General features: G+C 42.7%; 1 protein-coding gene across 3 annotated transcripts in view; it reads left to right on the top strand.

Annotated features, from left to right (window-relative positions):
- mgaa (MAX dimerization protein MGA a) overlaps nt 1-13448 on the top strand; it is a 36668-nt gene that overhangs the window by 6927 nt on the left and 16293 nt on the right. Inside the window, exons 3-16 of one of the 3 annotated variants that reach the window (XM_008398720.3) lie at nt 827-2546; nt 3282-3399; nt 3561-3659; nt 4139-4267; nt 4428-4547; nt 5496-6229; nt 7165-7441; nt 7555-7682; nt 7773-7850; nt 8447-8561; nt 8674-9038; nt 9965-10669; nt 11050-11368; nt 13075-13353. In XM_008398720.3, the coding sequence (XP_008396942.2) occupies nt 827-2546; nt 3282-3399; nt 3561-3659; nt 4139-4267; nt 4428-4547; nt 5496-6229; nt 7165-7441; nt 7555-7682; nt 7773-7850; nt 8447-8561; nt 8674-9038; nt 9965-10669; nt 11050-11368; nt 13075-13353 (5186 nt within the window). The remainder of the gene's footprint in view (nt 1-826; nt 2547-3281; nt 3400-3560; nt 3660-4138; nt 4268-4427; nt 4548-5495; nt 6230-7164; nt 7442-7554; nt 7683-7772; nt 7851-8446; nt 8562-8673; nt 9039-9964; nt 10670-11049; nt 11369-13074; nt 13354-13448) is intronic. The other 2 variants (XM_017302457.2, XM_017302456.2) reach the window with 2 other exon arrangements.

Raw genomic sequence — 13448 nt, forward strand, 5'->3', positions numbered from 1 at the left:
GGATGGCGCAGTTTAGTTAATACTCATTTAATACTCATTTAGTAAATGCTAAACCAAGACGTATTACATTTACTAAAATACTAAAATAGATTAAATTCAATGTATTTATATTGCACCAATTTACAATAAATGCACATTCAAAGCAATTTAGAAAAACAAATTCATATTCTTTTGTGTAGAAATATTATAATAAATTTGAGCTATTTCATGCCCACTATGGTTCAGCTTAATCATAATTATACTGCAGCACACTCAAATTCAGTTAATGATGCATTGACAGATGGTAAACAGTTAATTATTTATCTCTTCTTTATAACAGTCCCCCATTCAGTACTAATTTCTGTATTTCTTTGAGGTGTGACTTATCTATTTAAATTTTGAGTGATTTTGGTTTTTCCCCAACACACCTGCTTTTTAAATAGTCGAATGTAACCAGCATTGTCAATATACTCAGATACTCAGCGTCCCTCCACCAGAAATTAGCAGATTTAGGTCCAGTTACTGATTGGTGTATCACTGTTGAAGATAAAGATATGAATTCTGGATCTTTTTGAACTGTGCCTTTACAGAAACAAAACAACTACAATGCTAGGGATTCTATTAGGGGCGCAAGTGGCTCCAAACAAACAATTAAAGTTGTGCTTTTTTCTACTGTATGTTTTTAAATGTTTCTTTACCTCACTTTTTGTTGTCAGTTGTGTAGCAAAATGGAAGCGTACTTATCCGGTGCCAGTTTGAGCAAATTGACACAAGTAGCATCAGTAAATATTTAACAATAAAGTGTGCCGGTGTCACTAATGTGTCATTTCTTTCTGGTTTCCTTCAGCAGCAGTTCACGTCCAGTTCCGAAGTTAATTTCTGAGCTAATTTGTGAGGCTCATGTCTCACTGCAGAGATGTCACAAAGAGCAACGTGGCAGCAACCACAGCAACTCCTCCGGAGCAGCACAAGGCAACACTACGTCCACAACTTTGACAGACAGACTGACTAAACAGGATATTGCTCATAAGAAAAACGGATCTGTCACTACATTCACCAGGAAAAGTTCAACTGTTGAAAAATCCAGAAATATCAAAGACAATGAACATCTGTCTAACTCTATTGCCGATGTCAGAACAGTCTGCTCCTCTGCTGCTCCTATAGAAGAGGACGGCTCCTTGAACAAATCACACCAACAATGTAACGTAGGTGCCGAGTCGGATGGTGTGAAGCAACAGAAACGACCAGCTCGACTGCCCCTACCAGCACTAGCACTTTTTTTAAAGCAACATTCAACAAAATCTAAGAAGGCAAACAACACACCGGAGTCTGCTCCTCAAGCACCTCTGCCTGAGTCCTGTGGTTCTCCGAGTCCTGCCGTAGCGCCTCATCAGGAAACCAGCGTCAAACCCGTCATGGAGGACTGTGGAGGAAACCATCTTCTGCCAGATGAAAAGCTTTTAAATGTTACTGAACAGGCAGCTGAAACGAATCCCTCCCGCCCATCCGGTCCAGACCTTTTCACTGCTTTAGATGCAGCCGTTCCAGATACAAAAGCTAAAGATCCCTTCATCACTATTTCTGAATGTTTAAGCTCAGAGTCGACAGTCCTTGACCATAAAGCTTCGATATCCAACTCTGAGAATACATTTGACTCGCTTGAGATGTCTGCACTCACCCTGTCCTCATCTTCTACCTCTGGATCACCTGATTTGTCCTTGCATCTCAGTACAGCGTTGTCTCTCCCGGACTCCCCCAAAGCAGCAGCAGAGTCCTCCACACTAACTTCAGGCTCCCGCTCCTTGAAGATCGACTCTTTGCTTCCAGACCCTCAGTGTTCCTCGTTCGACTTTGACCCTTTGTCACCAGCGAGCTCCCCAGAACCTTTACCTCCTCTTCCAGCCTCATTAGCTTTAGAACTTGACTCTGCAACATCTGCTGCAGCGAGTACTCCGGACCCTCAACACTGCAGAAACTCATCAGTCTTTAAGTGGCATACAGTGTTACCTCTGTCTGGGACATATGCAAACCCATCTTTCACAACATTACAGCCCCAGCAGCAGTCGACTCCTGTAATGTCAATCACTTCGCCTTTGTTGTCCTGCCTTCCTGAGCCACAGAGTGTTATATCTTCGACGCAGACCACTCCAAAAGACTCCATTCCATCATTTCAAGACAGCGAACAGTCTCTGCCTTTCCCCACAGAGCTGTCTCCCCTTGCTCTCCAGCTCCCACTGTCTCCAACCTTCTCTTCACTGGACGAAGACGGCTTGTCGCCCACAACTTCCCTCGCAGAACTGGTGCACTTTTTCTCCACCGACGACGACATCGGGGTAGAGTTTTCCAATACGGACACTGCGGCCGTGACCAGCCAACCTTTGCCAGTTTCGGAACCGGCGCGGCCATCTGTGCCGGTCCTGCCAGTCTCAAGCACCAAGCCCTGCAAGAGAAAGAAGTCAATGAAGCTGGCCAGGTTGGAGGTGGGTCAGACTGGGAACGAGTACAGGAGTAAGCAGCCCAAAGTTGAAGAGGTTGAGGAGCAGCTTTTTGTCTCTTTCACATCAAAGGTAAAGTGACATTAAATGTTTAGCGGAAAAATGTTTAAAAAGGATAGTTCCAGATTCTTGTATTTGTGCTACATATGCCCTTTGGCTTTACCTTTAGTAGTGCTATGGGCTCCTTATGTTTTGATCTGGGAGATCTCAACCATCCACTGAAGAGAATTCCCTCTTTTTCCTGTGTCAGTTAAATACATGGAATCCTGTCAGGAAGCATGAACCAAATCCTAAACTTCCTCTGAACATTCTTCGTTTTTACTGCGACTTACTGGTGATATAGACTTCCTACACAAATTGATTTATTTATTTTCCAGAGGTGGAGAAACATCCATCCATTCATTGATTTCATCAATCTATCTCCATCTCCTAACTGTTTCAGTTGATCAATCGATCAATCAAACCTCACCATGAACTCTGCATACAGATGGTGAAAACATCAGAATTTATTATAAAAATGTCAAATATAATATGAACAAATCTGCATGTGATTAAAAGCAATGCTTCAAGCAGTCATGTTTCCAAACATCTGTCACTGCATAAACATTTATTCACAACTCTGTTTACATCAGTGGTATTGATTCTGATTCATATCATCAACCAATCATTTGTGTACATGTTATTTTATAGACTTAATAGTCACTGTTTGTTGTCATTAACATGTGGATTAATAATTTTACAGTATTTTAAATATCTACCCATTGATGTATTTTGAGAATAAGAATAAAAAGATTCCTATCGTTTCAGGAGGCCCTAAAACTCCACACTGCTGAGTCATCTGAAGAGCTGCTCCCTGACCCTCAGCTGACCTCTGACCCCAAACCTGATGAAGAGGCAGATGACAGGAGCAGCAGCAGCAGTAGGGGTATCACAACAAGCATCATTCTTTATCAAACCAGTTTGATTAACAATGTTTTCATCTAGTAAAGTTGAGGTTGTGTACCAGATTCTGGTTATCAGATGTTTGTCAGCTTTGGGGGCTGGGGGTGAATTCAGGTCTGACATGAACCTTCACAATTTCAACAGAGAGTCTGGAGGAGACAATCGCAGTTCATGAGGAAAATCTTCTTCGAGACTTAAAGCTTATGAAACACAGGCAGGTCATCCACCCTGTGCTGCAGGAAGGTATGCATTACTGCCTTCTAGGGGTGCACCGATAAATATGCCGGTCCATAAATCTACCCATGATTTCCTGCATTTTATGTGATCGGGGTTTTGGCTGTAAAACTGAACTTATACACTGATCTTATTTATCTGTGCTAAGATCTGAAGACGAGCCACTGTCCTCTTTTGCTCTACCATGAGACTGACAGACCTGCCCATTAGGTCACATCTACGGTTAATAACAGTCATCACAATTTTGCTAACTCATTAACTTTGTCGCTATATTTGGCAACATTTCAGACAAAAAAAACAAAACAACAAAAAAAAAAACGGTATTGGCCAAAATCGGAATCAACAGGTCAAAAAAAGAAATCATTAAAAATCATTGATCGGCCAGAAAACTACAGTCGGTGCACCCCTACTGGATTCCAGTGAGTTGACTTAAAGCTGTCATTGACTCTAAGATAATACTTTGTGTCTGGTGATGTTTGTGGCCTCAGTTGGTCTTAAGATGACCCTCCTGGATCCGGCACTGTCCATTGACCTGCAGTACCTGGGAGTCTCTCTTCCCATCCCCCTTCCTGGAGTCGTTACGGAGCCACTGACCCAGACGACCCCAACCTCTCAGGGTAGGCATCCTTCCAGACTGGGTGCTTTTATTCTGAAAGAGTTTCTGTGTTTTGAGACAAACAGAACTAACCATAAAATGTTTAGAAATAAATAACATGCTAAAGTGCCACTGATCCAGAATCTAATTACCTTTTTTTCTTATTATTCTTTTGTCTTTAGGGGTTTTTGCTTCATTTCAGTCCAGAACTGGAAAAACTACAGATTTGACCCAGATTAAAGGCTGGAAAGAGAAGTTTACCTCGTCAGAAGTCGAATCAACCTCTGCTCCAAAACCTGAAGGTGCTTCACATTATGTCCTCAGCTTTAGTCAATACAGCACAGTGCAGAAGTGTCCATAACTCTGGAACCTCTCCATGTGTATAACTACAAACGGATGCATTTTCTGAGGATTTTATGTCAGACACACAGACTAATGCATAAACTGTCAAGTAGAGAAACAACATACGTTTCCTTTATTTTTTTTATTTTTTTTTTTTCATGCAGTCCATTTGGAAAGTATTCAAAACGAGTCATTTTTTTCAGATTCTATGATATGTTATAGCGTCATTTCAAATTGTATCAACATCTTAGCTGTCATGAGGACTCTGGTCTCCTCATGGACCCGTCGTCTAACACATGAGCGGCAGTAAAAGTTTTACACACCTGAAACTGCTGCTCAAGTTATTCAGGTTGTTGCTAGGTAACCAAAGAGTGAGTGAGTTAAGTTGATGTCACCCATCTTGCATAGCTGACCCTGAGAGGCTGAGCAGCTAAAGCCTTTCCCCTGCCTTCATCTCCCAGCAGGCTGTGCGGTTCTGGATCAGAGTTCAGTGAAATTATTGAATATTCTATTCTATCAATGAATATATATCTCTTCATATATATATATATATATATATATATATATATATATCAACATAATATATCAGGATAGTGAACATAATATCCTGATATAATGCGCTGAAGTTTGTAGTTTTTGCAAAAAAATAAAAGAACACTTATTTTTTACACATCTCGTAATTGATTTTGAGTAAATAAATATGCCGACCTATTTACATGAACTTAAATTTGTGCTCAGACAAGAAACAGACACAAGGGAGGGAAAAAGAAAAAAAACCCCAGCAGACACACCAACAGTACCAATCACCAGTTTGCCTTCCCACATGTTGAATCGGATATCATTTTGAACTAGAAAATGAACACTTATGCTTTAAATCCTCCTTAAATGTCTCACTCTGTATTCTGTAGCTGGCCCCAGTGCCGACCTCCCAAAGAAGAACCTGTCTGCGTTCTGCAGCGACATGCTGGACGAGTATCTGGAGTCGGAGGGGAAGCTGATCGATGAGCGCGCCTCCAGTTTCTCCCAGCCGCCAGCCGAGGCGCCGTCCTACCGGCTCCCTGTGAGCAGCACCAGCTATGTCCGGACTCTGGACCACATCCTGAAGAAGCCCTCAGCCAGCTCGCCAGCCTCGGACATTATATCCGGGTTCATCCCGCCTTCGAAGAGATCGCGACTCAAAGAGAGCGCGGCCTGCCGGAGGGCAGAGAGGAAACCCAGAGGTCCCAAACCGAACAGAATCAAAGCTGCTTGTGCTGCTTCGGACTTTCCAGCAGCTGTACAGTTGCAGTACTCCGTGCCTGGTTCTCTGACCTCAGAACCTCTGAACGGACCCGCTTTTACAAAGAGAAGGAGGCTGAAACCCAGAGCGTCCTCTCAGACCCTCAGTATGTCCACGGTGCTCAACATGTCTGAGGAGATGGCTCCGCTTGAGTCTGACTCTGAGCTCAAACCAGACTCTGTGAGGAAGCAGCCTTCTGATCACTCTGTGGATGGCCAGAGAAAGGAGAGCAGAGTCACGGTGACCCGGGCCTACGCCAGGCTCAAGGAGCTGGAGGACAGCGTGATTCTGGAGGGCCGCTTCCAAACCAGCATCACCACAGAGAGGGCCACCGTCGCTCTGATGTCCCTCTTCACCCAAACTGTGAGTTCCAGTTTGTTTACCAGGATGGGTCTGTGTCTCTGTTGTCTCCTTTTAAAGATGAGACCTGCAGCATTCAATATGTCAGAGAAACTAATGAAGGCTCTCTCATTTCCAGCTTCAGGGTTAAAAATGGAGTATGTAACTTTTATAAAAATATGTTGTTTTTTTTACCCGTTTGTTAGAACTGTCTATGTCATGACAGTTTGGTATGAGTCAGGTGGCCAGGGTAACTAGCATTAACATCCACAACAGGCTCTGCTAAGGGGAAGAAGCTGTAGCATAGCAGAGAGTAAGGGGGTGCGATCAGTCAGCCACTCAGCTCCTTCAGACTAGCCAGCAGCAGTTAGCAAACATCTGATGGACCAGCGCATTAGCTGAGTTCATTATAGGAGCTACTTCTCAGAGCAACGCTGGTAAAAATATTGATGAAGGGTTAATAGAGGAGCCATGTTGTGATGACTCCCTGAAAGTGGAGTTTTAGAAAGAACAGAAGTTTCTTAAATAGACAGAGGCCCAATTTCAAGGTGTCAAATTTCTTTCAAGTTCTACTTGATACATACAGCGTATTTATAGCTACTGAAGGTGACATAGTTATTTGATAGTGCTATAAAATGATACAATGTGGGTAGAAAACACATAATACTGCCCCTTTCAAATGAACAATATCTACTTTCTTTAATGTGCTTGACCTCAAATCATGTATAATTTAGTTTATCTAATTAGAGATGAAATGAGGCAAGAAAGGGTTAAAACATGGAATACATTGATTAGTGGGACCAACCCATTCCAAGTGAGAGTTGATAAACATCCTTGTATGAAATCTTTCTGATCTGTTCTGTAAATTGTGTGTCAGTCATAAAAAAACGTATGCTTCTAGCTGCAGCGTAAGGTACCAACCTGTCGGCCCTGCTGACTGTTTTCCACTCCCCACTCAGGGTTTTGTGAGAGAAAACCCAACAGCGCCGATCAAGCTAAGGCAGAGACAAGCTGTGACCTGTCTGAACGAGTTCTGCAGGCTGGGATGCGTCTGCTCCAGTTTGTCTCACTGTTCCAGGATCAGCCACTGCGGCCGGCCGCTCTGCATGTTCGGCTGCAGCTGCCTTAAGCAGAAGGTGGTTCTGCTCAAGAACCTGGACAGCTCTGACGCCAGCCCCTCCCCCCTGCAATGCAAACTCAAGAAGAAGAGGAGAAGGATGATGAAGATGGCCTATGGTACATTTTTCAATTCTGCCTTCATTGTTTAACCAGAACAAATTATTTTAAGTAGAAGCAGGTTGTTGTTGAAAAGATGTAAGCGCACTCCATCCAACCTGTTGAACTTGCAGTCCTGAAAGAGGCAGAGACCGTGGCCCACCCTGCGGAGCGGGTCCGGACCCTGTGGAGGAAAATCGCTGACTCCTCTGATCCAGAGCCAATCCATGCGCCGGATGTTGCCCCCTTTCTCCAGCCACCTGTAATTATTCTTTACAGAATTGATACTGGCACAATACGAGTAAAGGGGGAAGATATGGGCTGAAGTGAATGTTGTGAATTTTTTTTAAAGACTGTCCAGGTGAGAAGGAAATATCGCAGCAGCTGTGCCAGAGTTCGAAGTTACATCAGGAAGACGCAGAAACAGAAGGTAATGATGCTCAGATCAGTGGTGGGGACCACCAGCCCTAAAACACTGACCCTAAAGCACTGGGCCTAAACCATTGGCCCTACAGCACTAATCATAAAAATTAGTTCTTCTAATGCTTAAAAGCGACACCAACGTTGGATTTGGAGGAAGCAAATGGCAAATTTAATCATGTTGACACCCAACATGTGTTGGAACAAAGTATATCACTCATCAGGATCAAATTTGTCATTGCACACCTACTTGGACGGTTTGTGCTTCAGGAAGTGATTGGTATAGAACAGACCTTTCACTCATGGTTTTGATTGAGTTTTGCTAACTCTGATTTGGCCTAATTGACCTCGTTAGGGCTTTGGGCAGAAAAGACTTACCTGTTTAGTGTCATTCTACAGCAATGCATTGTGAGTAGAGACTAGACATAATTTTCTGCACCACATCGGGAGTGAAGAACATGAGGACCGTCTGTTTTATAGTTGTTTTTATACAATAGCATTCTGTAAGGATATGACTAACGTTTTCCAAAAAGACAGATCCATATCTGAACTTCTCTTGACTCATTCCTGGACCATTTGACCTGTAGTCCAATATTTACCCAACAGGAGGAAGAATCCAAAGCACTGATGTCATCCAGGCATACAGCTGCAGGACATGTCCACAAACATGGAGAACAAGCCCCTACACAGACTAATGTTGCCACACCCAGACCTCCTTCTGGTAAGTTCATGACCAACCCATCATGGTGGATGTTTTCCCATCAGCTTTTAGTGCTAGTTGTATTTTCAGATTCATGTCCTGAGCGTAATGGAGAGCTTTTCTCGTTCTTCAGCAGCAGATGCAGGTGAATCACCCAGCGTTAGTCCTCCAGGTTCTTCAGAAGCACTCTGTTCCAAACCATCCAAACGCCTCATGATCCTGGCCGACTGCAAGTGGGTGAACGACAGCGACCGCAGCTACGTGTTGAAGAAGCTGTGTGAGGCGATGGCTCAGGATCAACTGGACAGACCTTTCTGGATCAAAAACTACCTCATCACTCCAATCGACGAGACGGTGGATGAAACTAACGGAAACAGGTGCATCGAGTATAAGGTCCAGATCTCAACACCCATTCTGGACAGGAAAAAGGCACCAGCCAAAAAACCAGGGACTCGTGGAAAGAAACGAGGCATCAAACCAGCAGCTCAACACAGACAGGTGAAGAACAAGTTGAATGCTGGTCCACATCTGGAATGCTATTTCTAAGCAACAGAATCTTATATGTCAACTTGAAGAAGATTGTAGAAATAACAATCCTGATAATACAGCTAATTGTCAAAAATCATTAATAGGAATTTATTGGTGTCACAATGACTCACAGTTTTCGGCATGACAAATTTTTTTTTTAATAATAACGATAAATGCCCAGCTCTATTGTTCATCTCTTGTATGGTGGATACAACAAACGGACTTATTAGCCCAAACACATCATGTCATTGTCAAGCACAGTTGTAGAAGGGTGATGATGTGGGCTTGTTTCGCATCACAAAACTTTGACACCTTACTGTCATTAAGTTGACCATAAACTTCTCTAAGCCAAGGTATTTTAGAGTCAGGCATGAAGCCATGTGTTCAGCAGTCCTTGTCCAAACTGAGTCAACGACTGGTCAGTGATCCCAAACTGGCAATGCAATGATCTAGTTTAAGTCCAGACCTCAGCCTTATTGAAAAGCCATGCTCAGGCCTGATTCAGAGGCTTGTGTTGGGAGATCTCACTGAATCATTTGGTAGACTCCGTTTTTCCCATGTGGTTATAATACAAAAATTAATTTCCAAATATTAAAATACTTTCTAATCATTATGATTGTCATCAATATTTCCAGGAATCTTAGCCACTTCTAGGACACTTCAACGTCCATGCAGAGATGGAAAAGTGTTGTATTTTCATATTAAGAGAAACTGATTATTCCAGTTTGTAGCTTCAAACTGTATGCCACTCAGGAGTGACTGTTCATCCATTTTGTAGTGGTTGCTGGTGACATGTTATGCGTCCTTTTTTCCACTGTAGTTTAAGTTGAATGGAATCGTTTGATTTTCTTGTTATAATGTGTCCTTGACCTTACCCAACATGTTTTGTCTTTTAGGACAACCGCTCTGATTTAATTTCAAAAAATGACAAGGCTCCTAAAAGCTCGAAGAATATGATGAATCAGTCTTTCACAGACTCTGTGTCCGTAGAGTCTGTGGAAGACTGGCAGAAGGAGGTGATGGAGGAGGAGCCCGTGGAGGAATGGCAGAAGGAAATGATGAAGGAGGAGGAGGAAGAGCTCACGGAGGACTGCCAGATGGAGGTGATGGTGAAGGACAAGCCCATGGAACCCTGGCAGAAGAAGTTAAAGGTGGAAATGGATCCTATGGAGCAATGCCAGAAAAAGGTGCTGGAGAAGAAGGAGCTTATGAATGACTGGCAGAAGATGTTAAAGGTGGAAGTGGAGGCTATGGAAGACTTTCAGAAGGAGGTGACGCCTACAAAGAACCATCTAAACGAGGCAGAGACCATAAAGGGGTTCCAAAAGAAGGTGGAGTCTATAAAGGACTTCCAAAAGGAGGTGGAGTATATAGATGACTGCCAGAAAGAAGGAAGGGAAGATTATATGGAGAAGGATGGAGAAGGCTTCAGACGTTATAAAGCCAGGCTTGAGCTGAAAAGAAGCACAGAGGGATTAAATTCACATAAGAAGAGGAGGACTGGCATGTCTCTGCCTTTCCCTTTACTGGTGGGACTATCACCTTCCGGCTTTCTCTCAGCCAATAAGAAAAAGCCAGGAGGATCAGATGATGTGATACAGGTAAAAGCTCATCACTTTTTTTCTTCTGCATTTATTCTAAGTGACACTCCTGGTTCTGGTTACCCTGCAACATGGTTTTCTAATAGGTCTTGTAATGACTTCACTTCATAGCTTCATCTTTTCTAGCTAACTCACACTACAGTAACAAAACAATCGCAATCTGTCAAAGGTTAATCTGAAGAATGATGTCTGTTGGAACCTTTTGGCTGATGGGGGGAATCTCGTCACATTGCTGTTTTTTATAGTCTGGGATCCATCTTAGCACAGATGACACTGTGGTTTATCTGTTCTCTGTTTTATTTTTCTTCTCTCTTTCTGCTGGTGTAGAAGCAGATTTCTATTGTGTTACTTTGAATTCTCATGTTTCTGTGGTCGTGCAGGTCAATGGGAAGCAATACCCTTTAGCAAAGATCAAGTTGGGCAGGATGGGGGCGCTTCATCCAGCCAATCGTCTGGCAGCTTATCTGACAGGCAGAGTGGGGTCTACGAAGCAGCAACAATCTTCTTCATCGTCCGAGCCGTCTTGCAATCTTCAGAGTATCCCCCACGTCACATCTTCAGCTTACTGTGTCCCACCTGCTCCTGCAGCCTCCACTGTTGCCCCAGCTGTGGTCCAGTCACAGCCGCCAGCCACTCAGCCCACTCTTGCCACCCCTCTTTCCTCCTCTCTTCCTACTCCTCTTTCCACCCCTTCTGCAGGTAAGCACATATATCTGCAAATAAGCATAATTGGATGATGAAATTATGAGTAGTGCTATTACTACTACTTGTATTACTAATAATAGTCACAGTATTAAATAATATTTTAACTTAAAAATTTACCAACAGAAATTACATCAAGAATTGTTAATACTAGAGATGTGCCGATCAGGTTTTTTCCTGCCGATACCGATACCGATCACCCATGAGGGCCGATCACCGATACCGATCACATAATTTTTTTAATTTTTTTATCATAAACACTACCGGTTACATTATGTGGAAAAAGGAACCACATGAATTCACCTTAATTTAGACAAACACTTGTTTTTAATAACTTTTTCCAAGAAGAAAACTAAACAAAACAGGCATTGTGCAAATTGTACTGCTATTGGTAATACTGTCTTTAACAGACTGAAAACATATGAAGGCTCTGAAGAGGCTAAATAATGCAAAGAGCCAAAATAAAACCTCTCAACATTGCCAAAAGATTCAAGTATAAAACTTAACATTCAAAGGCAAATACAGGTTCCATTACTATAAACAATCCCGAGTTACTGCATGAAAACTTCCTGATAGCATGGCGGCTAGCTGATTACTGCTAGTTCTGATTGGCTGTTTCTGACTGAGCAGCGTAATTATGCAGAACAGGGAGGAGATCGGTTATTTTTTCAGATATTATCTGTCTCATGTTAGGACAGCGAAAGTTTTAATACGTATGTAAAATGTATTTTTTTAGGTTAGATGCTGCAGCTTTAAGCAGAGGTTCAGTGTGAGAGTCGCTACCAGGTGGAGTAGAAGCGGCGCTCTGTCTGTGAAATATTACTACATGTAGCGCGTAGCAGCAGTTCAACAGCGAGAGCAGAAGCAGCGTCTTACATCGCAGCTCGAAGACTTAAATAATTTTCCAGGTTATTTGTTTAGCTTTCTGACCGTCATGCTAATCCGGGTGAGTGTTTGTAGCTGTGCGCTGCTTTACCTCCTATCTGATCCTCCGTATGTCTTTTTTACTGCAGTGAGCCTCGATGTAGCCAAACTCTGTCAAGTATGGCATTGTTTTTATGTCGTATTAGCTTTGTTGTGTTGATCCATTTTGACATGCTTCAATTTTCCGCTGCAACACGCAAACGTCCCCATTCACTCAGTGCGTTATAGTTCCACATAGCTTAGGATTTGTTGCTGCACGTTTGCACAGAGTGAAGGAAAGAGGAGACCAGCTGCACAGGCAGACTGAGAAATGAGATGCAGGTGATCGGTATCGGCAACATGAGCCAATGATCACCGATTATGCACTTTTTCACGAAAATCGGCCGATTATGATCGGTGACCGATCGATCGGCATACCTCTAGTTAATACTGTTTCATCTTGTCTGTCATTCCGAACTCTTTCCCATTCAGTTTTGGTCTTAAACACACAAAAAAAAGTTTTCGGCAATAAAATTTCTTTTCGACGTTTTAATGATGTAATGTTTTTTTTTTATTTTTTTTTATTTTTTTTTATCTCTCTCTTTCTCACTGATTATTTCTGTTTTTATTTTAATTATGTAAAGCACTTTGAAATGCCTTGCTGCTGAAATGTGCTATACAAATAAAATTTGATTGATTGAAAATTCATTTATAAACATTTCTTAAACTTAGGTTTCTAAGAACTGCGGTGTGTTTTCTCAACCTTTGAATCAACCGTCTGTTGTTTCATGCACATCTAGACTCTGAGCCACACAACATGGTTATTGGACCTCCAAATCCACCTCAGAACTCGACCCCTCCTCAGCCGCTGCTGATTCAGGTTCCAAATCCTCCTAACGTGGCTGCTCCTTTGCTCCCGCCCCGGATCACTCAGTTCCCAGCTCAAAGGATGGTCCTGAAGCCAGTCCAGTCATCAGCGGGTGTCCAGTATTACCGAAAACCTGACGGAACCTTGGTCCAGCTGATTCCCACCAGCCAGCTGAGGCCTGGCAATCCATCAACAACCATCCATGGAGGAAGTGAGTGTTGAAACATGATGAGGATTTGTTGAATTCTGTCAAAATATTATTATAGAGCAGTGGTTCTTAACCTTTTTTGAGGTACCAAACCCACC

Source organism: Poecilia reticulata, chromosome 22, assembly GCF_904066995.2.
Source record: "Poecilia reticulata chromosome 22, P_reticulata-male-v2, whole genome shotgun sequence".
NCBI lineage: Eukaryota > Metazoa > Chordata > Actinopteri > Cyprinodontiformes > Poeciliidae > Poecilia > Poecilia reticulata.